The 26,452-nt window shown below is 45.1% G+C and overlaps 1 protein-coding gene across 2 annotated transcripts in view; it reads right to left on the bottom strand.

Annotated features, from left to right (window-relative positions):
* Positions 1-26,452, bottom strand: part of UNK (unk zinc finger) — a 65,712-nt gene that overhangs the window by 19,468 nt on the left and 19,792 nt on the right. For both annotated transcript variants that reach the window (XM_074971046.1, XM_074971047.1), the window contains exons 2-10: positions 17,221-17,430; positions 15,413-15,589; positions 14,831-14,961; positions 14,566-14,701; positions 12,738-12,855; positions 11,490-11,574; positions 8,943-9,082; positions 6,676-6,723; positions 5,687-5,887 (exon numbers count right to left, since the gene is read on the bottom strand). In XM_074971046.1, the coding sequence (XP_074827147.1) occupies positions 5,687-5,887; positions 6,676-6,723; positions 8,943-9,082; positions 11,490-11,574; positions 12,738-12,855; positions 14,566-14,701; positions 14,831-14,961; positions 15,413-15,589; positions 17,221-17,430 (1,246 nt within the window). The remainder of the gene's footprint in view (positions 1-5,686; positions 5,888-6,675; positions 6,724-8,942; positions 9,083-11,489; positions 11,575-12,737; positions 12,856-14,565; positions 14,702-14,830; positions 14,962-15,412; positions 15,590-17,220; positions 17,431-26,452) is intronic.

Raw genomic sequence — 26,452 nt, 5'->3', positions numbered from 1 at the left:
CCCCCTTCCTCCCTCAGGTTGGGCTCTTTGCCCATGTTTTCTCCAAAGCAGGGTCTCCCTCGGGCCTGGTCTCTGTTGGCAGGAGACTGGGGTTCTCTTGGCCTTCAGTCTTGGAGCTGCCCAGTTACTCCTTTTCTGCAGCACTTGCAATGGAGAATGAGCATGGGGCTTTTCTTTTGTTTTTAAACAACTGCTACAAGCTGCTGTACTTAGCAGGGTGATGTGGTGGAGCCACAGCCAGCCCTGAACTTTGATCCCAAAGACACATTACATAGATTTGCAATTCCCGGTTTCTTAAGCCATGCCCATGTTAAGCAAACACCAGAACTGTTTTTGAAAATGGTTTAAATCAATAGGGCTTAAACGCTGTCCATTCCACAACTAAATCATTTTAACTAAACCAAAGAGTGGTCAAGACTAGCCTCCTTGCAGGATGGAAACATGGCTCTTTCACTCAGCTGTAAAAAAAAGCATGTGGGCACAAATGGCATTAATGACTTCTAAATCATGTCATTTTTTCAAGACCTTGTCTAAGCTGGGGATTTCAATTGTTTGTATTGTAACAGAAGTACAACGTAGACAGTGCTTTTTAGGCTTAATGCTAATTTCTTCAATGTAATGTAGACAGGGCCTAAATGTGTTCAGATTAAAGGCAGATTTTCTGGGCACCCCTGCTTTCAGTAATGTACAACCATATCTCAGGTTGCTAGAGACCAGCCCTCATGAAAAGATGTCTGCGAATATGTCTTCTTCAAACCCTAACAAAAATCTACTTATCGCGCTAGCAATAACATCAGCAACAGCAATTTACAGAACATCACTTTACAAAATAAAGACGAAGCCACCATCTCTGTCCCGGACACAGATGAGTCATCAGTTTCGGAAGGGAAAATGCAGAGAAATTAACGGTAACACCAAGGAAGGAAACTGATGGAAAAATTGGACCTGAAGGTGGAAAAGGTGGCACATGGCAGACAAGAAACAGGAGATTGTTCTAAGCTTAGGAAGCAGTATGATGAAGGCTTTAAACTGAGAATGGAAAGAGACAAAGGGAGCAGTTATGCAAGAGGATTGGGAGACACATAAAGAGGAGGAGGAATGACAGTTGAGTTGTAGGTCAGGATGAGATTATGTGGGGCAAGTGAGAAGAAGTTATTCACCCTATGCAGTAACTGATGTTCTTTGAGATGCTTGTCCTTGTGGATGCTCCACATCAAGATATGTGCGTACCTGCAAACTCTTGATGGGAATTTTTGGTCGGCAGTATCTGCACGTCCATGCCTGCACCCTAGATATCCTTGTGCTCCAGTATGAGAATATAAAGGGGACGGACTCGCCATCACTCCAGTTCCTTCTCAGCCATGAATGCCTAGCGAAAGGACTCTGAGGCAGAGGGGAAAAATGGTGGATACTGGAGCACCCACAGGGATACACTTCTCGAAGAACTCCAGTTACTGTACAAGGCAAGTAACCTCTCCTTCTTCTTTGAGTAGTGTCCCTATGGGTACTTCATGGCAGGAAATTCCCGAGCAATACCTCAGTCAGAGAGGAGGGTGCTGAAGAGGTGGATTCAGTTTGTAGAAAGCATTACTGAAAGCCGCATCGGTTCTGGAAGCAGGCATGAGAGAGTAATGCTGGGAAAACATGTGCACTGAAGACCAGGTGGCTGCCCTGCAGATGTTTGAGATAGGTATGTTTTTCAGTAGGGCTACAGAGGTAGATTGACCGCACATACACCTTTTGTGGATCCTTACACCAAATTTAGAGAACTGAGGACCCACCAAGGTACAGACCCACGCTTGGATAGACTGTGCTTGTTGGGGCTGTAGACGGTTCTCATCCAGGCTTGAAGACACTGAAAGTGTGGTCTTGCTAAGGGTGTCACAAATGTACAGGCTTTCATATGGGCCAGAAGTTGCAGGCAATCCCTTGCTGTGGTTTGCAGGCTCTGTTGTATTGTTGAAACGAGGCTGAACATTGTGGCAAATTTGTTCTTAGGTAAGTATACTCTGGCAGTGGAGGAGTCCAGAGTGGCCCCAATGAAGTCCATTGAGTGGGTGCGAGGACAGACTTTTCCACACTGAGGCGGAGGTCCAGTGAATGGAACAGAGATTGCTGTCTGTATCTCAAGAAATGAGAGACCTTTCAGGAGCCAATCATCCATGTAGGAAAGATCATTATTCCCATCTGGTGAAGATGGGCTGTGATGGCTGAGAGGACTTTCGTAAAGATTCCTGGGGCAGTGGAGAGGCCAAAGGGTAGGATGCAATACTGGTAGTGGTCCTTGCGCACTAGGAAACGTAGGATAAGTCTGTGTGAGGGGTGCATGCTATATTAACATAAATGTTCTAAAGGTAGAGGGAACAAACCAATCTCCTAGATCCAGGGAGGGAATTATCACTCATAGGGTTACCATTCTGAAACACTGAGAGCAGATGAAGATGTTTGAAGTCCTGAGGTCAAGAATTAGTCTCCATCCCCTGTTTTTCCTCAGGACCAGGAAGTTCCAGGAATAAAACCCTTTCCAGATAAAGTCTGGTAGAACAGGTTTGATCTTATGTTAGGAGGCCTCATGAGACCACCATGAGAAGGGTCCCTAAAGATGGATGGGACAGGGGAGTTGGGGGGCTGGAAGAAACTGAACTGGGTGGAACAGGCAGTAGAAATCACCTCCAGGATCCATCTGTGTGAGATGATGAGCTCCCAGAAAGGTAGAAAATGGGAGAGACAATCCCCATAACAGTGGAGGGAGGGAAAGGGTCAAAATTGTTGTTTTGAGGATGTTGCCGACTGGGACATCACTGTAGGGGACAGCCCTTTCTTAGTGAACCTGGACTTCTTCCTGGGGGGGTGGGGGTGGGGGTTTCAGACAGTCTTGGGGGCTGGTAGTGGATGGGATGAGAGTGATGAGCCATTTGTGATCTACTGTATTTTCTTTCTGCTGCAGGCATTTAGATGCCCAGAGATCAGTGTCACCAGGGGGTCTTTAAGAGAATGGAGTAACCTGTCCATGGCATTGCTGAACAACTTGGGCCCCTCAATGGGAAGGCTCTTGACAGTCTTTTGTTTCTCCTGGGGGAAGCTGGAGGAATTCAGCCAAGAAGCTCAGTGCAAGACTACTACTGTAGCCATGGAACATGCAGCTTTATTGGTGGCATCGAGCAAGGCCTGGAGAGACACCTTAGCAACTGTCTGGCCTGTTATGAGGGCTTGAAATTGTTCCCTCTGATCCTGAAGAAGGTGTTCAATAAAAGATAAAAACTGAGTGGTTTCTAAAATCATATTTTGCCACAGGGCTTGGTTACTGGTTACTCTGAGCTGCAAAGAGGCTGAGGAGGAGCTTTTATGGTCCAGAAGTTTCAGCCATTTCAACTCCTTGTCAGATGGCTTTGAGCAGGACTGATGTTGCCTGTTTCGTTTGTTAACAGCCATGACAACCAGAGAATTGGTTGTACGTTGGGAAAAAAAAAATACCCTGAGCCTCTGGATGGGAGATAGTATTTTTTGTCAGCCCATTTACATGTAGGCAATATGGTAGCCACATCATACAGCCTGGGGCCAGCAAAGCATTGTTGATGGGGAAGGTGATTTTGCCCTGAGGAGATGTACCTGAAGGATGTCCAACAGGGACTGCTGATGCTCCTGTATCTCCTCCTGATATTCATTCCATAAGGTCTTGAAATGCCTTTAAACCATTGGCATAAGATGGTGGGGGAGGCATGACAGCCTCACGTGGTGAGGAGGAGGATTTGTGGGAAGGTGGTGTTTCTTCTTCCTCAGCTGGTTCTTGCTCCTCTGCAAGAGCCTCCTGTAGAGCGGGATCCAAGGGAGACGGTTATTGCTCCTGGTGTGTCCTTTTATGAAATATGACCGTGTAGAACTGGTTGCCAAAAGGGGCCCCTGGGTTCCAATAAGCCCACTGTGGTGGGATGTAAGGGAAAGGGGCAGGGCCCCATAGCTTTCTTTGCCAGGGCTGCCAGCTGTATCTCCTGCCAAGAGTTTCTTCCTTAGAGTGTACCCCAAAGGAGAGACGTGGCATGGGAAGTGGAGGAACCTTGTATAGACACGTCAGAATAGGATGAGGTGTCATTCTCAGTGACCATCAGAGGAGCAAGTGGTGCTGCTACCAGTGACTGAGTTAGTACTGGGGTCTGGAAAGGGTCCTGTAACTGCATTGGTACCAGGGGCTGACACTTGATTGGCTGATAAGATGGTACCAGAGGATGTGTCAGTACCAGCGGGAAATTACTCTTGGTACCCTCAAAACATTTGTGGGAGACTGGTGACTGTGTCAGTACTAGAGGATAAGTCACTGCTGAAGATGGTGGAGTCAGAGGGTAAGTAGTGTTGTGACAAATGGGCCTACAAATTTACTCAAATTGGGAGCTAAACTGTAAAAAGTACATAAAAATTCATAAGATGTTAAAATAACTTTTAATAACAAATGTTGATGGGAAAAGATATGAAAGGGAGACAGAATAACTGAATTAATCTAAATAAAAAGGCCGGATTGAGATGATTCAATGACTGTGTTGAAATTATGCTTGTAAAAAACAGGCGATGTAGAGACGGAAGATAACAAGCCAAAACTGGTACGTCTGAAATTAAGCTGAATTGGTGGACAAAATAACGAGGAGTAGGACATTCCACCCATCACTCCCTTTTTGGGTCCTTAAAAGACAAAGAGTCTGTGGGGAAAGTATCAAAGAACAAAAAGAAAAACAGATGGAAAGAACCAACAGAGGCTACTGGCGTGAACTTCACCACCACGGCTGCCGCTGCCACCGCCACCTTTTCCTGGTGGGCCGTCACCATCCTGACGATAATTTTACATCAGTAATTATAAAAATAAAATACCAGAAAATTAAGTGAAGCTTAGCAAGCTGTGTGTCTAGCTAATGGAAAATGCGATGCTCCATCTGGAGTCACAGTTCAGCAAGAAGTGTAATGACAGCGGGTCCACCCTGCCTCATATTCTTGACCCAGAGCACATGGATATCTAGAGAGCAAGCGCAGACTCATGAATGCTGCTCACAAAATTCTCCAATCAAGAGTGTACAGGCTCATGCACATTCTGATGTGTAGCACTCCTATGGACACTACTTGAAGACCAAGGAGCCTCAATTTAATGTGGAAGCCAGGGAAGAGATTCCAGAAAGGTGATATGGTTGGAGCAGTGGGAGAGGAAGAGGACTAGCAGTGGTGTTTTAGACAGACTGGAGAAGTGAAAGGTGACAATAGCAGAGATCAAGGTGCAGTGATCAAGGTGACCAAGATGTGAACAAGGATTTTAGCAGTGGAGAGCAAGAGAGGAAAAGATTAATTCTGGGATAGTCTACATCTGAAGAGAACCTGGATATGGAAGGAGGCGATATAAATGACATCAATTTTTATTTATTTATTTATTTATTTTTTGCTATCCAATGGTAATAGAAAAGGAAAGAAGTGGAGAAGGACTTGAAGTGAAGAGGAGAAGCTAAATTTTTGACAGACTGAGTTTGCAGTGGCAGCAGGACACCAAGGAGTTGATGTGAGATTGAATGGATTGACAGAGGTTGGGAGTGGAAGAGTAGATTTGGGAATCAAACACTGTGGCAACAGCGTGTTACTTTTGTTCCACAGATGGAGGAATCAATCTAAACTAAGTCAGGCAATTGCTCTCCACCACCCAACACTCCCTTCTTACCTGGCATTTGAAGCTCTTCAGATACTCAGCCCCCACCTGATCCTCCCGCTCAAAGCCTGGTGCTTTCTTGTAGCTGCTGGCTGCTGTTACTGAGTCTGTGGGAAAACCAATGCTCTCCAAGCTGTGTTGTTTCCCAATGGCACCAGGAGGGGACCCACATATATTAGATGGACTTCCGAGGCTGCTGTTCCTACAAAGCATCTAATGGGAGAAGAAAACATAAGGGTCATAAAAAAGGAGAGTTCAAACAGTCAGCAGCACTGAGTCAAATGATTCCTAAGGACACTGATTCTCTTACTTCCTTGTTTATGCATTAGCTTTATTGATGGTCAGCACAAACAGACAGATCTAGACAGCCAGTAGGGGGAGCACAAAATACTGTTTGTGTGCAAATCTCACAAATATAATGTCTCTTTGTTGTAATTTCTCAGCAACAGAGAGGTGGATTTAGCACAGTGATTTGTACCCTGAGGCTCTAGAGACACTTCAACCCCTCTGCAGCCTCACATGCAACTCCTGGAGTTCACAGGCCTGATCAAAGCTCTTCTCATTTTCCTTAAGCTACAGGGTGATTCAGGTTAGGATCCTGCCTGCACTCTGAGGATGAACAGTGTTTTAACCCTGTTAGACAGTAGTAAAAACAACTGAACCTGCCGGAGCAGCATATATGCTACAGCATCTACCAGTGGAGCTGCACCTGCTGGCCTGAAAATCCTAGTGTAGACAAGGCCAAAGTATCGACAACCAGTGTTAAAACAGGGCTCCGCAACAGGTTCTCTCCTTTAGGCCACAACTATGCATCATGCATTTAAACAGGATCACTTTTGCAACTTAGAACTATGTTTGCACATGCTTGTTGCTCCCAAAGTTTGAAATGCTGCATAGAGAGGGCTGGAGACCCAAAGAGGGAGTGCTGTGAGCGTCCTACAATCCTTTGATTTTTTACACAGGCTGTCTGCTGTTTTCCCTCCCCTGCAGTCACTACTTACTGTGGTGGAGGTGGGGCTAGTTGGCAGAGTTCCTGGTTTATTCCACACCTACAGTACAAATACAAAACAGAACACGCCATGTGAGGTTGGTTACTTCACTGAGAATTTTCCTTTGATTAATTACTCATGTAAAATTACCATCAGCAAAGCTATATTTGTTTGCAGACTACAGGTGAGTTGCATCATACGCGCATTTAACTTACACAAATTCAACTATACACGCTCGGGTAGGGGATCGATCTAAGTTACGCCACTTCAGCTACGTGAATAACGGAACTGAAGTTGACGTACTTACATCTACTCACTGCGGTGTCGTCACTACGGCGAGTTGACTGTTGCTGCTCCCCCGTTGACTCTGCCTGCACCTCTCGCGGCGGTGGAGTACAGGAGTCGACGGGAGAGTGCTTGGGGGTTGATTTATCGCATCTAGACTAGACACGATAAATCGATTCCTGCTGGATCGATCGCTGCTCGCCGATCCAGCGGGTAGTGTAGACAGCCTCTATGCGCTGTTGAAACCTCCCGCCAAAGAGGGGCAGCCTTCTGATGAGAAGGAATTCAAAGCCAGCCAAGGTTGGCTTAACAGTTTTAGGACCTGCTTCAACCTCAAAAATGTGCAGACTACTGGTGAAGCTCCATCTGCCAATGAAGAGGCAGCAAAAGCCTACCCCGAACAATTAAAGAAAATCATAGAAGAAAAGGGCTATCTTCCAGAACAAGTTTTTAATGCCGACAAGACTGGGCTCGTCTGGGAAAGAATGCCCAACTGCACTTACACTTCGAAATCAGAAAGACAAGCCCCTGACTTCAAAGCAGTTAAAGACTGTGTGACTCTGTTGTTTTGTGGCAATTCGGCTGGGCATTTAATAAAGCCGGGCTTGCTCTACAGGGCTGCAAATCCCTGTGCCCTAAAAGGCAAGAACAAAAATCTCCTGCCTGTGTTCTGGCAATCAAATAAAAAGGCTTGTGTGAGGGCAGCATTATTTCTGGATTGGTTCCACAAGTGTTTCATTCCGGAGCTCAAGCGGTACCTCGAAGAGAAAGGACTGGACTTTAAAGTGTTGCTGATCGTAGACAATGCTCCTGGCCACCCTACGGCACTCCGGTTTGCGATTTAAGGGATTTTCAAGGGTAATTTTGACTATACGCGATTTTCGCTTTACGCACTGACTTTAGAACCTAACCCCTGCGTAAGATGCGACTCCACTGTACATGCAGCTGCCCTGATGACTGAGGAAATGACAAAAATACCATGTGTTTCCTTTTTTGGTATGTGTTCATGGATTAGGTAGGGTTCAATTTTGAAGACTGAAGGGCTCCAGAAAGAGAATAGATCTCAGTGATCATCAGATGGACAGACATTTCCCTGTGGCTTACCCAACATTCAGATGGCACTTTCACAGAAAATAAAAGATTGTCTGTACTTTATTCCACAGTGGTATTTACTAAGAGAAAATAAATTAGTTCAACTCATCTAAACCAGTTTAGAATTTGCAATCATGATTTAAGACCATGCCATTCTAGCTCTTCAAAATCTTCATCAACAGTTTGGGAACGCTGCAAGCTCCAAAGTGGCTCAATGCAAATAGGCAAAGATAAAAAAATGGGAAAAAAATCAGGAAGAAAAGAAGATGCCTTGCACCCCATTCACTCCCGTGTCTGTATGTTGTCTACTTTGATTGTAAGCTTTTCTTGACAGGGACTTTTCGTCCTGTATGTACAGCTAATGTACTTAGCACACTTTGGGGCACTATATAAACCAGAAAATGTAGCAGGGCTTGGACACCCCTTGGTAAATCACAGATATTCCATAATGCAAGACACACTGTGCACAGGCTAAACCTCTCTGAGATTTCATGGATAAGCAAACTAAACTGCAGTTTCGTACTCTAGATTATACTGGCTCATGGCTTGTACATGGAAACAGAAGCCCTACATTTATCTCCAATCAGAAAGGAGTTAGGCTGGATGCACTGCTGCAATCCACTCTCCACTTTCCTGAAAAATACCTTAACCCAGAGCTAAAAATGAAACTTTTCAGAGAATGAAAAGCAGAGCAGTGCTATAGGCATGGAGTGGGTTTCTAGGAGTAAGGCAAAAACCTTTGTCCCACCCCAAATAAGCTCTTTGCAGGAAGTACTGAGCTAGAGCCAACAAAATTCAAATCCTTCGGGAAATTTTCCTCCTCTGGAAGACAGTGGTACAGTAGGTCAGGGAAATGCAGGTTCACAACATGTAGACAAATGCTTCGCAGCAGGGTCACATACATTACTAAGGTCCGGGGCATGTGGACTGGAAGGGCTCACTGGAACAGAATCACCAGCAGCTGATGGCATATACATCACAGGGCCTGTTTGCGTTGGGCTGGATACAGCTGAAGATGGCTGTAAATCTTCGAGTGGAGGCTCTGCAAGAAATAAAAGGGCGTGCAACATCACTCAAAGCTACATGAATGGCTAGGGATCACAAGATGCTTGGGAAGAACAGCAGCTACATACATTTCCTGCTGCTAGCTCTCCACAGGGAATGTTTCAGGGATGCTTATTTTGAATCAGTATAGAAGCAACAAGAAATCCTATCAGGCAAAATGGGTATTTCTTATCTTCTATTATTACTCTTTCTCCAATTCTGCAAGCTGCTGGCCTCTAGCTCAGTAATACCTCTTCCTCCAATAGTATTTTTACTAAGTGAATTACATGCTACACATTCAGGATATCCTGAACTAACTAGGGGTTTGGGTCATGCTATGCACACAGGTGACTGATTTGTTAAGATTAGCTAAGGGAGATAGATACGTTTCCGTAAGTCCTCAACACCCACCATTACAGAAAATGGTAATGTGTGTACAAGGCTATGGAACTGCCCCCTTCCCTTTAAACATCATAAATACCCAGGAAAACAGTTCAGGGTTTCGCTGCACTGATTTAAAACATTATACAGCCCTCAGCAACAAATGGCTATCACTCGTGAAATTCATCAGGATGATTTCCAAGAGATTTAGATGTTCTTGGACATGATCTTATTTTCCTTTTTATGGGGGCTTCCATCTGTGGATCTCAAAGCACTTCACATATAGTAATGAATTAAGCCTCATTACACTTCTGTCAAGACAGAAATTATTATTTTCACTTTTAGATGGGCAAATCAGGGCACAAAGAGATTTGCACAAGGTCATGCAGTGAATCAGTCTCAGAGCAAGGATTAGAGCCCAATTCTAGTGGCTCACAACAACTCTGCTCCGACTACCAAAAATTCCGCATTGCAACTTGAGTGCAGAATCGAATAGGAACAATGGGATGTGAAAGAGATAGCCCTCATTTATAAATGCAAGTATCGACAGTAATAACCAAATTTATCAACCAAAATTATGACAAAGAAACTGAAAGGGAACGGAATTCAAGTTTTCTATCTGTTATGTATGAAAGCACCTTCCAGTATGGAATTCCAAATTCAAACAGACATTTGTAACTAGCAATTCTAGTCATTTGGCTCTATTCTATTACATCCAGAGAAATATGAAGAACAAGCCAACAACAGACTCTCTGCTCTCTTTTAAAGGGGCATTGTCAGGAAGTATAGAGGTTTTCTAGAAAACAGTTTACAAAATTTACTAGTGCAGTTTTTAAAAAAATATTAATAAAAACAGCTCCTATCTGGATTTAAATACTCTTGTGAAGTATTTGTGATTCAAATGTTGGAGCATCATTTAATACTGTATAAGAGAATTAGCAAGAGAATCTGCCTAATAACGTTCCTTAGTATTTATATAGCACTTTTAATCTTCAAAGCATATTACCAATCATTAACTAATCCTCACACTAAAATACTGTTATTACTTTATACATAGAGAAACATGCAGAGAAAGTTGAAGTGTGCAGGAGGTCACTCTAGATCAGGAGTTCCCAAACTTGGTTTGCGGCTTGTTCAGGGTAAGCCCCTGGCGGGCCGCCAGACACTTTGTTTACCTGAGCATCCGCAGGTACGGCCACTCGCAGCTCCCAGTGGCCCCGGTTCGCCGTTCCCAGCCAATGGGAGCTGCGGGAAGCGGTGGCCTGGCTGGGAACGGCGAACCGCGGCCACTGGGAGCTGCGAGCTGCCGTACCTGCGGACACTCAGGTAAATAAAGTGTCTCATGGCCCACCAGAGGCTTACCCTGAACAAGCCGTAAACCAAGTTTGGGAACCCCTGCTCTAGATGATCATGATGGTCCCTTTTGGCTTTAAAGTCTATGACTTGTCCAAAACTGCAGAGGGAGTCAGTGTTTGGAGTTGGGATTAGAACTCAGGTGATCCTGACTACCAATTACAGGGGGCAAAACTAGACTAGAAACAAATCTATTTTTACTGTCTAATCTCAGTTAAGATATAAAATGTAAATTAAAAACACAAATGGTAAAAATAAATTTGATGTTTAAATATTAATAATCTCATGTTAGAAATTACATTCTAAGATTTTTAAGAACGCATATGCTTTGAACTTGACTGTGTCCCAGTTTAACCACATGAAGAAGAAAGGCAGTGTTCTCTCTGTACTATAGTCCTTATAATTCTGAGGATATGGAGAGCTGAGCTAGTGAGATACAAGAGTGGGAAAGATGCTTCAAAAGTGAAGGCGATGAGTAACCAGGGTTGTAGCCCTACAAAATATCTATTGCCTTCAGCTGTGCTCACACCTCCTTTTGGCATCATGACTTTAAATGAGCTACCAAAGAAAGCTCTCCCCTTTGTGGTCCTATCTACTCTGGCCTGGAGCACCAAACTAAAGTCATTTATGACTAAAGCATCACTGAAAGATGAGAGAAGAAGCTAACATACGTTCTACATGTGCAAAGGCACAGAAGGGTCCCCGAGGACAGCTGCCAGACTGCTGCATGTCGTTGCACTTGGTGGATTTGTAGATCTGAGAAGAAAAAACAAAACAAAACACAACACACAGAAACACAGTAAGAAAAGACTGAGCGTAGCGACTCAGGCAGAGAAATGCCTAAAACAGATTCAATAGTGAGACAGAAACAAAGACTACCGTCACAGACACAAACAAAGATCTCAGAGCATCCATTTCAACACTTTGCTTTAAAGACAGAAAAGCCACTGGAGTTCTGGTAAAGTCAACAATTGTCCCATGACAGTAACGGTCACCTAAGGGTTAACATTTACCATCAGTCCCCAATGACTTCAGTTGGAGCTCTGGGTGTGGAACAATAGTAAATTATAATGTTAGGGGAATAACCGATAAATGACAGACTAGAAAACTGATCCCCTGTTTACTAAGAAAATGATCAATAACTGACAATCGTTATCAGAAATGGGTCCTTCCTTCCTCTGATGGGGAAAATGACATTGCTAGTGTAGGCCAGACAAAACCACTTTCAACACCATAACGTGAAGTGTGACTGTGACATCCTTTCTGTAATTCTTCTGGAAAAGCTTTGAGCCAGTCTGCACTAACAGTTAAGCCGTTTTCAGAATTGGTTCATGGGGACCTGTTATTGACAACAACTATCAATTACAAATCACTTTCGTAGTAGATAAACCCTATTAGTTCACCTGTGAACCCATTCAACACATCTACAATACACACAGATACACTGTGGACTTACCCTCTCTTTCTCTCTCACACACACTCTTTTCCCCTCCTTAGGATCATAGATTATCAGGGTTGGAAGGGACCTCAGGAGGTCATCTAGTCCAACCCCCTGCTCAAAGCAGGACCAATCCCCAATTTTTGCCCCAGATCCCTAAATGGCCCCCCTCAAGGATTGAACTCACAATCCTGGGTTTAGCAGGCCAATGCTCAAACCACTGAGCTATCCCTCCCCGGTAATTTACCTTCTTTACCTTCCTCCCAAATTGTCTTTTTTTCTGACTAAAAGGGACCCTTGTCAAGTAGCTGTGGTCCAAGCTCACCTCAAATGTGCTGCTTCTGCACCCAAGGACCATGTTGCAAGCAGCTCACCATTCCCTGCCTGTTTGCTGGGCCCTTGCTGCCTATCAACACCTGTAACCCTGGAATTCTCCCTCTCAAATAGCAAGATGTCAAATGGGAAGGTCAGGTTACCATACCTCTGGGTGAAACTGCTGCTCTGTGCGAGTGTGGCAGTACTGGCATGTGTCCCCATTCTCACACTTACTGGGGTCTCCCCACTCGTCTCCATGTTTCACACTGGGGCATGGTGAAGATCTGTATAAAGAAGGGGTAGTGGAATGCATCAAACACAAACATGTATTGGCCATTCTCAGCCCTACCTCCTGGCACCCCAACATCCCAAACTGGGAGCCAGGCTCCACTGCTCCCTTCCATTGTACACACGCTGCTCTCCCAGCTTCTTCTCCTGCACTCACTTCTTGGTGTCTATGCAGCTTCCTCCCTGCTACCTCTGCAGCTTCTATGGCTTGTAAAGATCGCCCAGTTAAAGAGATTTTTTTTTTCTCCATCTCAGACTAAATGCTGACTTGAACCAAAACAGTTTAACTGTATTTGTAGGTGATATGATAGTGTCAAAGATGCTGGATCTGTTTTCTGTTTCAGAACTGGGTCTTCATATAATATTAATAAGTTAATTGGCTAATCCCAGAACATATAGCACTGTAGGCTAGTCAGTTTCCAGGGTTACATTGTGGCCCTGTAGAAGACTGGCTGTGTGGGGTCACTAGCGAAAAGGCAGGCCTGTATCCTTTCTCTCTGCTGGGAACTTTTTCTGTTTCCCCAGTCTGCACTCTTGATGTGCCCCACTCCCCCTGTTCTATATGGTCTTACCCATTCCCTCAGTAAACTGCAGGGGAGGCCCATCGCAGCAGCAGCAGGGACTGAGCAGACAGCCACATCAGTTGTTGGGGGGAGGATGGCTGGCAGCACAGAAGTGGGAGGAATACAGATGCTCTCCATGCACTGGTAGGGGACCCTCAACTCTTCAAATACTTGCTAATAAGGCACAAAGATGGGACAGAAAGATGGGAGGGGGCACCTGTTGGAGATAGGAGGAAGAGTCCCTGGATGGCACCCGAGGACTCTCATGGCGTGTATGTTTGTCCTCGAGGTGATGGGTTAACGCTCCTTTAATTTTATGGGGTTTTATAATTGATTGGAAAAATCTGTGACAAAAATGTGGGGAGGAAAATGAGACTGTTCATGATTTGCCCACCATGGTTTTCAGCCAGTTTTGATATTTTTAAGGGCGACTGAAGAAAAGCCCCCAAGGCCATAATAAAAGTTCTTTTGTGCTCTTGGAAATCAGAGCCACTAAGCTGGACAAACTGTATTCACGAAGACACATTAATGATAATGAGTCAGGAGACAGGAAAACGACGTGAACACCTGTAACCTAAGTTGCAGGACTCTTTAAGTCAAATGAGGAGTGCAAAGCAGGCAGCACTGGTGATCTCCCCAAACCCCTTTCAATCTCAATCATCAGACACATGAGATGGCCTGATAATTCTGAAACATTTACCTGCTCTCAGTTAAGCCCATAAAAACATGACCTACATGCAGCGTGTGGTTTTGTTTACAAATGGGACTAAATTCCCTTTTTAGTTTTTTTTCACCCTGCATCACTTTTTTGAAATGAGTTTTTTGTTTAATTCATTATGGTTATCATGGAGAAGCCAGATGCAGGTTCTGTCCACAATGAGTAGATCAGAGCTGTAACATGATTTGGTAACACAGTTATTTGTTTATTATGGGCATTCATTATTGACCCTAGTTATAAGGCAAATCCCCAGGCCTGGGGACTAGCATGTTAACCCAGCCCTTCAGCACAGCAGAACTGTCAGAACAGGCTTTAAGGAAGGGCTAACAGTATAAAATGAAGCAAATCCAAAGTCCTTGGTTGGGGACCTCCACCAACCCTGAACTCCTAAAAGCTGGAAAACGAAAGGCCCAGGATGAGGGTACCTGTATTTGTGTTTTCTTGGACTCCTTCTTCTATCTTTGCTGTTGTGGTAGTACGGACAGGCGTAACCCTGGCGACAGAGACGGGGGGGTTTCTTGCATTGCTCTGTCTTGTAGTTTCCCAACACATACGTTGTGTCTGTGAAGGAAGGTCCCACAGGTTACTTGGAGATGGCAGGTGCTTTGCTTACTATGCAAAAGCCCTTGATGGGAGCGAGTACTCCAAGCACACTGGATTGCCCCCCTTGCAAGACCCTAAGGGACTCACCTTGCCACCTTGGCTCCTCACTGAGTATTTTCTCTATCATAGCATGGCTAGCAGCGACTGCAGATTGACCCTCTATGCCACCCTCTGATGTGGTCTGACCGTTCTGCAAAGCCTCCATAGCCTGAAGCTCCCTTCGGGAATAGAGTTAAATGAACAATACGCAGACAGAGCAGATGAAGAGACAGACACATGTGTCTACAATTTTGTCAGACAGCAATTGCTACAGCACTTCAAAGTAGTTGTATGTTCATGATGTCTACTGGCTTTTGCCATAACATACATAGAAACAAGTGATTAAACACTGGCAGTTCATTCCCTGGGAATTTCAGTCTCATAAGTTTGAACCCCCTTCAGGGTTCTCAGGCAGGGTGCGACTAGCCTCGTGCTTCCTCCTTTTTGGGGAACCTCTTTGAAGAGGTTTTTGTGTTTTCCCTTGCTAGGGAGGGAAATATTGCCATCACTCTGATACTTAGCAGTATTTTGTTACATTTGTGTATATGCTTTGATCAGCTGACCTTCCATTCAGGTCCAGTGATCACCCCTCCATGCACAGCCCCAATGTGAAACTCCATCCTCTGCTACCTGATGTCGTAAACAGGAGAGCGTAGGTCATGAGGCCCATGAGCAAAGGCGCAGTGGAGGCCGTTCTTTGTGCAATTTCCTTTGGAGTCAGTCTCATGGATGCAGATTCCAGTTTTGTAGTAGCGCAGATGATATCTCCTCTCTGTGTCACCAGTAGTTCTATGCAAGAATGGACACCTGAGGCATAGGGGAAGAGAGCCAAATTCTGGTCACACTCTTGTTGTCAGGGTGGACTCACCAGTATGAAAGGACATGCTGATGATGAAGACTGCTGTTGTTGTCAATTTTACTAACCCTGCCCCTCTCTTTTATCATGCCTTGCAGCATTCATTAAATCCTAAATCTGCCACTGCATACTAGAAAACAGCTTCTCTCACAGACAAACAACTGGATCCTTAAGCCTTCAGAGGCTCATTATTCTATAGACCAATGAGCATCAGGGATCCAGAAAAGAGCAAGAACACTCTCAAGGCTTTACTGGTATATTAGCGATGAATGAGGGACATCACATGGCACACACATTTCCTCTGCAGCTCTCCTTTCATTTAGGTTCCTAGCTGTTACTGTTTCCTGCCAATATACTGCTACAGGGCCCGTGGGCTGGGCCAGTCCATCAAGAGCTAGACACACCCCTCACTGGAGAGCATGGGGCAAGGGAGGAAATACAGAACACTATCATTTTAGCTAACACTTTATTTTTTTCTTCCTACTGCATCTTAGTCATTCCCAAAGTGGGGAAAAAATCCACAAACCTGTCACTAAGAAATGTAAAAGAACCAGAAAAATAAGTGAAGCTGATGTACTTGTGGGACCTATTCAAAGATACGGACCAACCAACAGCAGTAAGATGGTTTCATTCACTACTAACCTGGGCCAAATATGAACCAGTGATCTGGAAGTCAAAGACTCCATATCCTATTACCTGCCCAGCCAGCACCCCACTAATGAGAGATAATCTGAATAGAAACTGACACCACAGGTCTGGTGGATTGTTTCATTCTCTTCCACCTACCTTATCTTTTATTCAATTAGCAGAATTTGCCACTTTCCAGATATGTCTAACCCTTTTTGTTTATATTGGCATCATGAAACGTAACTGAAATTGCATCAGTCTATATTTTGACCACAGTCAAGATATGCGGTTATTCCTCTACAGATAATCTTGTCTCTGATTCTGTATTCTCCATGTTCACTCCTGCATGGCTGAGGCCTGCCTTAGCACACTGCAGCAATAATCTTCTAAAGTATCTCTCTATTCCAATAGAACCAACCAAACAACTGATGAGGAAAAACATGGCATTCTACAGTGTTTCTCCATCTTGTGTACCTTCCATGGCTTTAGTGAAGTATAACTGGTCACTAGGCATCAGTAAAGGGTAATTAAATTATATAATTTTAAAAGTTGAGGCTGGATGGTTCAGGGCACAGGTAAGAGGACACAGAGCTTTTCACCAGTGGGCCACCAGTTCAATTCCAGCTCAAGCTGACAGTTCCCATGAGCTAATTTGATGTTTGCATGGTGGCCATTCAGTCCAGTTCTTATCAAAACTCTGCTGAAGATGCAAGGACTGAACATGTAATGGAGACTGAACTTCTCTCTCAATCCTAGAAGTAGTAGCTTTAGGATTGAAATACAGAGGTTGCTACTGCAGCTTTTATATCTGTTCTTATGTTACTCTGAATGATCTTAAGTTTAAAAAGCTGCTTTGCTGAAGCGTCTTGTCTCTATAAACACTGGTTGGAATCAACACCTGGACTGATCCCAAGAGCTGACTGGCAGAAAGTAGGAATGAGCAGACTTTACTTACTCATCTCCTTCTGGGCAGATTCCTGTGGTTTCATCATATTTGGTACAGTAAATGTCAGGGCTGTAGTTAAAGGTGCCATCCCGACGGCGGATAGATCTGCGACGACGCTGGTTGACAAAGTGCCAGTGGAAGCAAGTATAGGGCCGGTGCTGAGTGCATTTGTGTTGCACGAAAAGGGGGCACTGCTCAGTGCGAAACTCCTTCAGGTAACTGCAGGCAGAAATCAAGGAGAAGGAGGTTAGAACAAGGAGATTCATCAGAGCCCACGTCAACTCACTCAGCCGAGGCCATGCCAAACTACACAGCATCCATCATAGAGATGCAGGCTGTCTTTCCCACACCCTCCCCCGTTCTAATTCTCAATTAAAGATTGGAAGCTGCTGGTTTTCTGTAGCAGGGAGACATTAGTTTCCAGGCCGCTCAACTCAAACTTGGAATTCAAACATCAGCACTAAAAGCAGCCGCAATCAACAAAGAATTTCCTATTATATTTTAAGTATCATTTAAAAGAGGGCTGTCTGAATGCTTAGTGAACTAGTTAAATATTTAGTAAGCAAGCAGTATTTTTAGATACAGCTCTATCTAATTCCACCCCTAACTCTGAAAGGTGTGAGTGAGATGAGATTTTCTTCCCTTAAAGAGATACAGTCAGGTTAAAAATCACATTAAATAAACACACTGTAAAGACAGGTTTAATGCCTCAGATTATTACAACTGAAAGAGTTTTTAAAAACAGATATATTTTTCTCCATTTGTCCTGACTGGTTACTTTTTGCTTTTTCCTAAAGCTTGGACAGTGAAAATAAAACCAGTTTCACTATCGGGGTCTTTTGCATTAAGGAATCAATCCTAGCAGCTGCTGAGCACTAAGGTTGCCACCCCTCCAGGATTGTCCGGGAGTCTCCAGGAAATAAAGATTCATCTTTAATTAAAGATTATGTCATGTGATGAAACCTCCAGGAATACATCCAACCAAAACTGGTAACCCTACCGAGCAGCCTCAACTCACTTTGAAGTCTAACAGAGTTGAAGGCGCTCAGCATCACACATGACTGCTCCGCACTTAGCAGGATCAAGTCCTAGCTAAGAAAATGTTGCAGTACTTGGACTGTAAAAACCCCCCCAGATGATATTTAAATTATTTTTTTAAACAGTATAAACATTAATTTTACAGGAGCTTTTAGGGCTATTTTGTTGGAATTTTCTTCCTTTTAAGACCTACATATTTTTAAGGCCAAAACAACCTAACAGTGTCCCTTTAAAATTTGTATGTCTTCTCTATCTTCAGAACTAAAGAGGTCTTGAGCCACTGTTGGAGATACAGCAACAAGTGAATCTCAAAAACAGCCAGCAGAGGATTAAAAAATGGTTTACATACCTGAATGAGACCTAATGTGGGGTTCTTACACCTTCCTGTCAAGCATGTGGTGCTGGCCACTGTCAGAGACAGGATATTGGGATAGACATCCCTTGAGCCTGACCCAATAGGGCAATTCTTATGTGCCTAATAAATTTAGCCCAGCTACTGAGTTTTGACTAATGTGGTATTTTGTAATAACCTGTAACCAGAGCCCAGTCAGATCACTGTGTCCAAGTAAATCATTATTGATTGTGAGGTTTATTCACATATACACTATAAGGCAGGAAAATAAAAAGTATTGAACTTTGTCAAGGGCTCACTCCCCTCTTAAATTATTATTGTCTTTTTAATGTTGATTTTAAATAAACAGAAACGCACCACATGCTTGAAGATGCAGAAAATAATCTCAGGCTGTGTCTGTACAAGGAGAAACGTGTGTTTTTAAAATCATTAAAATATGGTGGCTAACACATTTCAAAAATAGCCTTTTCCCCAGCAAGGACAGGGCCTCAGAAATGCATAACATATTCCAAGTCTTTTCATTTTCAGAGGCCAGAATCTTGCTGGCAAGGAGTTTTCTGCACGATGATTTTGCTACTGAGAAAGGTAAAAGGCTTTCCCAACCATTCACTTCCAAATCTTTTGGCCCTATACACATTTAAGACCTAATTTTCAGAGGTCCTGAGCACCCACATATTCCATTGCCTTCTATTACAGTTGTGGGTACTCAATACTTCTGAAAATTGGGCTCTAGGGCTTTCTATTATGTCCAAAACCATTTTTAAACACCCTTGCAAGCTAGTGTTGCTGTAACACCGAACAGAGTTATAACTATAGATATCATATAGTTATAAAGCAAGTCAAAAGAATTTTCTGAACCTGTGCTATGGACTAGAATTTGTTTATTACGACTTTTGTTTTTAAAAAGGCCTGCTCCTCTGAGAAGAGATCCATGCCTCAACCCGGTTTGTGCCAACTGTGCTGAAAAACAATTGCCTAGAAAGGCTGCGCCATGCTTGAAAGGTTTTCTAACACAGCTATTCCCAGCACAATTTCATGCCATTGTAGGAACATGCACTCCTTGTAAAGGGCTGACCCTTATCAAACATGTAAGTTTTAGCTGATCAAGCCCAGTTGCTGTATCATGCTAATGAGCCTTAGGGGAAAATGACTGTCCACTAATGCCTGCTCATCTGGGTTGGGAAAACCAATTATGCTAGTTATGAGAATTTGAGAAGTAACATGATCACTTAAATGCCAATACCTAGAACGTTTTTTCACAATAATACATAGCAGCATATAGCCCTTTTCATCCACAGATCTCCAAGTGCCTCACAATGATGAAATAATATTATCCTCAATTTAAAGATTAGGAAACTGCAGCAGAGAGGCTAGGTAATATGTCCAATGTCACAGTACAAGCCTGTGACAGTCAGCAATAGGGCTGCCAACTTTCTAATAGCAGAAAACCGAACACCCTTGCCCTGCCCCCCACTCACTCCATCCCCCTCCCTCTGTCACTTGCTCACTTTCACCCGGTTGGGGTACAGGATGGGGTGAGGGCTCCGGCTGGGACAAAGGATGAGAGGTTTGGGGTGCAGGAGAGGGCTCTGGGCTGGGGCCGAGGGGTTTGGAGTGCAGGAGGGTGAGGGCTCTGGTGTGGAGTGCAGGCTGTCAGGTGAGGCTGGGGATGAGGGGTTTAGGGTGCAGGAGTGGGCTCCTGGCTGGGGCTGAGGGGTTCGGAGTGCAGGAGGGGGCTCAGGGCTGGGGCAGAGGGTTAGGACTCGGGAGGAAGTTTGGGTGGGGGAGGGGGCTCAGGACTGGGGCAGAGTGCTGGGGTGCAGGCTCCTGGAGGGAGCTCAGGGTACAGGCTCCAGGCGGCGCTGACCTCAGGCAGCTCCTGGGAAGCAGCATCACATCCCTCTGGCTCCTAGGCAGAAGGGCTGCCACGGGGGTGCTGCCCAATGCCCCTGCCCGCAGGCACCACCCCTGCAGCTTCCATTGGCCATGGTTCCTGGCCAATGGAAGCTGCAGAGCCAGCGCTCGGGACAGGGGCAGCGCGCTGAGCCACTGTGGCTGTCCCTATACCTAGGAGCTGTGGAGGGACATGCTGCGCAGAGTTGGGTAAAGAGCCTGCCAGCCCTGCGACAACCAGACTTTTAACGGCCTGGTCAGCAGTGCTGACCAGAGTCCCTTTTTGATCGGTAATTCCTGAGGTGACCTTTCTGAAAAGTGCTGAATCCTCTCAACTTCCACTGAAATTAATGAGATTTGAGGGAGCTGAGCACTTCGCAGTACTGGGCCCCAGGACCCCTGCCTTCTAGATGTAAGCTTGCTTGTGTATGAGTACTGATATTATTTTAAAATAAAGAATGGAACAGATGGAGAGGAGAGGAATTTGAACAGCTTTAGCTTAGCAGGGAAGTTTAAAAATGCATATGCTGACGAGGGAGTACAGTCTCTGGAGTGTAGGCTGTTGCTGAACCGCAGTTCAAAATTAATTGCATTTTATGATTGGCTAAGTTCCCTGGAGATGCATTTATTATAATGTAAATTAGAAATAATTACATAAGTAAATGGTTCACAAGAAAAGTGTTTAACACCTAACTGACTTCATTGGAAACTCATTCTTTAATGCTGTCTATTAAATAAATGATCTCTCACTTTCAAAGCAAGCATTGAAAACAGGTACCATTGAGCGCCATACCAAATGCATCAAATGTGTATAAACACTTCTGCAATACAGCTCAACAGAGCTAAATAAGGGTTGTCAGAATAGCTCAGAAATTCCAAGACTTTCAATCACTGGTTTTGGTGCAAATTCAAAGGCTAGGTTTTTTTTCAAACCAGTGGAACACTAAAAACAACTTTCTCCACAATCAAAGGTAAATTCTTCCTACAGCCATGCACTGTCTTGATCCAGGAAGCAAGATCTGGTTCAACTGGGAAAATATGAAAAACAGGCCATTGAACCAGCCCAGATAGAAACATCCACTTTGTTTTGAGGTGCTTAGAAAGACATTCTGAATTGCTGGTATTCTAACGTGTTCTTGAGCTGCAGAAGAGATGCACGCGACCACATTAGCCATAATGGAATAGCTCACAAAGCAGTCATTACAGCGCTCTTTGTCTCTGTTGAGAATCTTTGCAGAGAGAGTACAGTGTCAAAACGAGCCCTCAGGTTATAAGAATGGTCTCTAGACAATTTCTCGGCAGAGCTGAGATAAGGAATCTCTGGAATGACCCCTAAATTTAAGAACAGTTGGTCAAACTAATGGTTATTTAGTACAGGGTCAGCCAAATGATGCTCCCAAGCAGAAGAGGAAATACGGTAATGATACTTTGCATTTCTCATTTCCGATCCAATGATCTCAAGAAACTTTACAAAACCCCTTTGTTGTAGGGAAGCATTATTAGCCCCATTTTACATATAAACTATCCCTATATTTATGAAACAAGCAAACAAACAATCATGGAACAAATAAGACATGTACCTATCCACTTTGCTTGCATTATCTGTCATGTCCCTTTCTGACACCTTTTGTATGTCTTTTTAGATTGTAAGCTCTTCAGGAAACAGACTGTTATTCTCTGTGTTTGGAAAGCATGCAGTATGCTTTTTGGGGTTTACACAATCAAAATAAATAAAACGGTAACAATGCTAGCTGAGTCAAAAGGACTGCTGAGTGCGGTGTTACTGTTTACCATTCCTATCAAACACATAAAGCCACTCTTCATTTTAAACAAGCAGAAGAACAAGTAAGAGACCATCAGAACAATGTAATTCAAGACACTGGGTCAAACTGAACCTGTTGCTGAACCAGTTGAAAGCAGTATTTCAAGCTAATATAATTAGGAATGGTCTAGATAATACTTAGTTCTGCCACAAGTACAGGGGACTGGACTAGATGACCTCTCGAGGTCCCTTCCAGTCCTATGATTCTATGAATTTGGTAAATTAAGCCAGATTATGTTTAAAACGAATTTGGAAACCATGTTCTAGATTAGTTTTCTGTGTAGGCTAAAACATGCTTTCTAAACTCAGTTTAAAGACTGTTTTGTTCAGTTTCCAGAGAAAAATCAAATCATGTTTATACCGAGCTAATGTAACACCGACAGATCCTGATCGTCGTTGGGCGGAATCAAACCTGGGGCCTCTGGAGTTTAGTGCATGAGCCTCTACTACATGAGCTAAAAAACAACTGCCTAAGGGTATGTCTACAGTACGAAATTATTTCAAAATTATTCTACTTGAATTTTCGGAAGCTATTTTATACATTCGGTCTTCTGTGTCCCCACTAAAGTGCGTGAATTCGGCAGATTGTGTCCACACTACCAAAGCTAGCATCGAATGTCGGAGCGGTGCACTGTGAGTAGCTATCCCACAGTTCCCGCAGTCCCCGCCATCCACTGGAATTCTGGGTTAAGCTCCCAGTGCATGATGGGGCAAAAACATTCTCGCGGGTGTTTCTGAGTGTATGTCATCAGAAAGCTACGGCAGACAATTGTTTCACGCCTTTTTGGCGTGCAGACACCATACTGCTTTCAGCAGACAGTGCACCACTGCTCTCCTGCTACTATGAATCCACCTCTCCAACTCAACTCTGCTATTGTGAACTGAGCAGCACAGCTTCCGCCACCAACTCTGCTCTCCCGCTATTGCCACGCTTCCGAGCTTCTCCATGTTGTCTGTCCTGGGCTCCCACCTCCATGAAAGCCACAGAAGACAACCATTTTCTGCCGCTGTTCGGCTACCGTGAACTGAACAGTACAGCTTCCGCCGCCAACTCTGCTCTCCTACATTTCGCGCCCTTTTTCCAGGATTACCCGTGCAGGTGCCATAGCCATGGAGCCCGATCAGATCTCCGCTGCAGTTTTGACCATTGTAAATACCTCACGTGTTATCCAGCAGTATGTGCAGTACCTGCAAAACTGGGTGAGGAAGTGACGACAGCGCGATTTAGTGATGAGGACATGGACACAGACGGCACGGCATGTGGCGATTGGGAGATCATGGTGTTGTTGGGCCAAGTTCTTGCTGTGGAATGCCGATTCTGGGCCCGGGAAACAAGCACAGACTGGTGGGACCGCATAGTGTTGCAGGTATGGGATGATTCCCAGTGGCTGAGAAACTTTCGTATGCGTAGGGCCACTTTCATGGAACTTTGTGACTTGCTGTCCCCTGCCCTGAAGCGCAAAGACACCAAAATGAGAGCAGCCCTCACAGTTGAGAAGCGAGTGGCCATAGCCCTCTGGAAGCTTGTAACACCTGACAGCTACCGGTCAGTTGGGAATCAGTTTGGAGTGGGGAAATCTACTGTGGGGGCTGCTGTGCTGCAAGTAACCAACACAATCATTGACCAACTGCTATCAAGGGTAGTGACTTTGGGAAATGTGCAGACCATTGTGGATGGCTTTAATGCGCTGGGGTTCCCTAACTGCAGCGGGGCAATAGACGGAACGCATATCCCTATCTTGGGACCGGAACACCGGGGCAGCCAGTACATAAACTGCAAGGGGTACTTTTCCATGGTGCTGCAAGCACTGGGGTGGATCACAAGGGACCTTTCACCGACATCAACGTGGGATGGCCAGGAAAGGCGCACGATTCTCGCATCTTCAGGAACTCTGCTCTGTTTGAACAGCTGCAGGAAGGAACTTACTTTCCAGACCAGAAAATTACTGTTGTGGATGTTGAAATGCCTATTGTTATCCTCGGGGACCCAGCCTACCCCTTAATGCCATGGCTCATGAAGCCGTACACAGGCACCCTGAACAGTAGTAAGGAGCAGTTCAACTATAGGCTGAGCAAGTGCAGAATGGTGGTAGAATGTGTGTTTGGACGTTTGAAAGCGCGCTGGCGCAGTTTACTGACTCGGTTAGATCTCAGCACAACCAATATTCCAATTGTAATTGCTGCTTGTTGTGTGCTCCACAATATCTGTGAGAGTAAGGGGAAGACGTTTATGCGGGGTGCGAGGTTGAGGCAACTCGTCTGGCAGCCAGTTTCGCACAGCCAGACAACAGGGCGATTCGATGAGTGCAGCAGGGCGCACTGCACATCAGAGAAGCTTTGAAAGCCAGTTTCATGACCGGCCAGGGTACGGTGTGAGAGTTGTGTTTGTTTCTCTTAAAGTTACCAGCCCCCCCCCCATATATATATGAAAGGAAATAAGGTCCCAACTGTTTAAAAAACGTTCTTTATTATTTGCTGCACAAAACATTGAGAAAAATCAGAAGTTAGACAGGAGAGGGGGTGTATTGGGTTGGGGGGTGGAGGACGAGGGAAGGACAAGTCCAGAAACCAAAGAAAAATTTAGGATATGCCAGCTTTCTGCTGCTTGTGCAATCCTCTGGGGTTGACTGTGTGGGTCCCTATAGCCTCCCCCCCGTGTTCTTGGGCATCTGGGTGAGGAGGCTATGGAACTTGGGGAGGAGGGAGGGCAGTTATTCAGGGGCTGCAGCGGCAATCTGTGGTCTTGCTGCCTTTCCCGCATTAGATCCACCACACAGCGGAGCATGTCAGTTTGCTCCCCCATGAGCTTGACCATAGCATCCTGCCTGCTCTCATCGCGCATGTCCCTCCTCTCTTCGTATTCATGTAACGCTTTACGCGACTCCGCAATTGTTTGCCTCCACGCATTCAACTGGGCCCTATCAGTATGGGAAGACTGCATGAGCTCAGCAAACATGTCGTCAGGGCCCTATCAGTGCAGGAGGACTGCATGAGCTCAGCAAACATGTCGTCCCTTGTTCGTTTTTTCTGCCTTCTAATCTGGACCAGCCTCTGGGACAGAGCAGATAGGGGCCGCACTGAAACATTTGCACCTGCTGCAGGAGGAGAAAAAGGGAGGGTAGTATTTTAAAAGATACATTTTAGAGAACAAAGGGGACACTGTTTCTCAGTGAAACAGGCAATTCATAGTACACAGCACATGTTCTTTCTGTACAAGGTCTCATTTTGCCTCTTATACTGAAGTGCCTGCCACTTTGGTGTGAGTAAGCCATCACATGCGGCCAGGCAACAGAATTCAGCTTGCAGGCAGCCTGTGGGCTCTCTGGGATGATTGCTTCACACAACACCCCCCCCCCACACACACACACACACACCGCGGGGCTCCGATGAGGCTCTGAGCAGGGATGAGCCCTTTAAACTAAACGCGAACAGCCCAGTGTGGCTCCGATGAGGCTCTGAGAAGGGATGAGCCCTTTAAACTAAATACGAACAGCCCAGAGCGGCTAGGTTTCCCCCCAACCCCACCGCGTGGCTCTGATCAAGCTCTCACTCACCAGAAGTGCCTTCTCCAGGGTCATGGTCTGGGAGCATGCTTTGGGAGTAGGGGAAGGCTACTGGCTCCAGCGTTAAGAATAGTTCCTGGCTGGGGGGGAAAACAGATTCCCCACTTGCCACCTGTGCACTGTCCTCCTCCTCCTTCTCTTTGTCCTCCAAAAACTCATCCTCCTCGCTCCGTGCTACTCCCCCCTTGCAGGTGTCCACGGACAGTGGTAGGGTACTGGTGTCGTCACCCCCCATAATTGCATGCAGCTCACGGTAGAAGCGGCATGTATGGGGCTGTGACCCAGAGCGCCCATTCGCCTCCCTGGCTTTTTGGTACACTTGCCTGAGCTCTTTGATTTTTGTACGACACTGTTCTGTGTCCCTGGAGTAGCCTCTTTCCGTCATGGCCCTGGAGACTTTAGCGTACATATTTGCGTTCCTTTTTTTGGAACTTAGTTCTGCCATAACAGATTTGTCTCCCCAACATGCAATGAGATCCAGTACCTCCCGTTCGGACCATGCTGGAGCTCATCTGCAAATCCAGGACTGCGTGGTCTCTTGAGATGGTGGACTCTGCATGGTCCCCTGTGATG

This window comes from Natator depressus, chromosome 14 (genome assembly GCF_965152275.1).
Source record: "Natator depressus isolate rNatDep1 chromosome 14, rNatDep2.hap1, whole genome shotgun sequence".
In the NCBI taxonomy this organism is placed as follows: domain Eukaryota; kingdom Metazoa; phylum Chordata; order Testudines; family Cheloniidae; genus Natator; species Natator depressus.
Note: the sequence above shows the minus strand (reverse complement) of the source record. Positions and strands in the feature narration are given on the sequence as shown.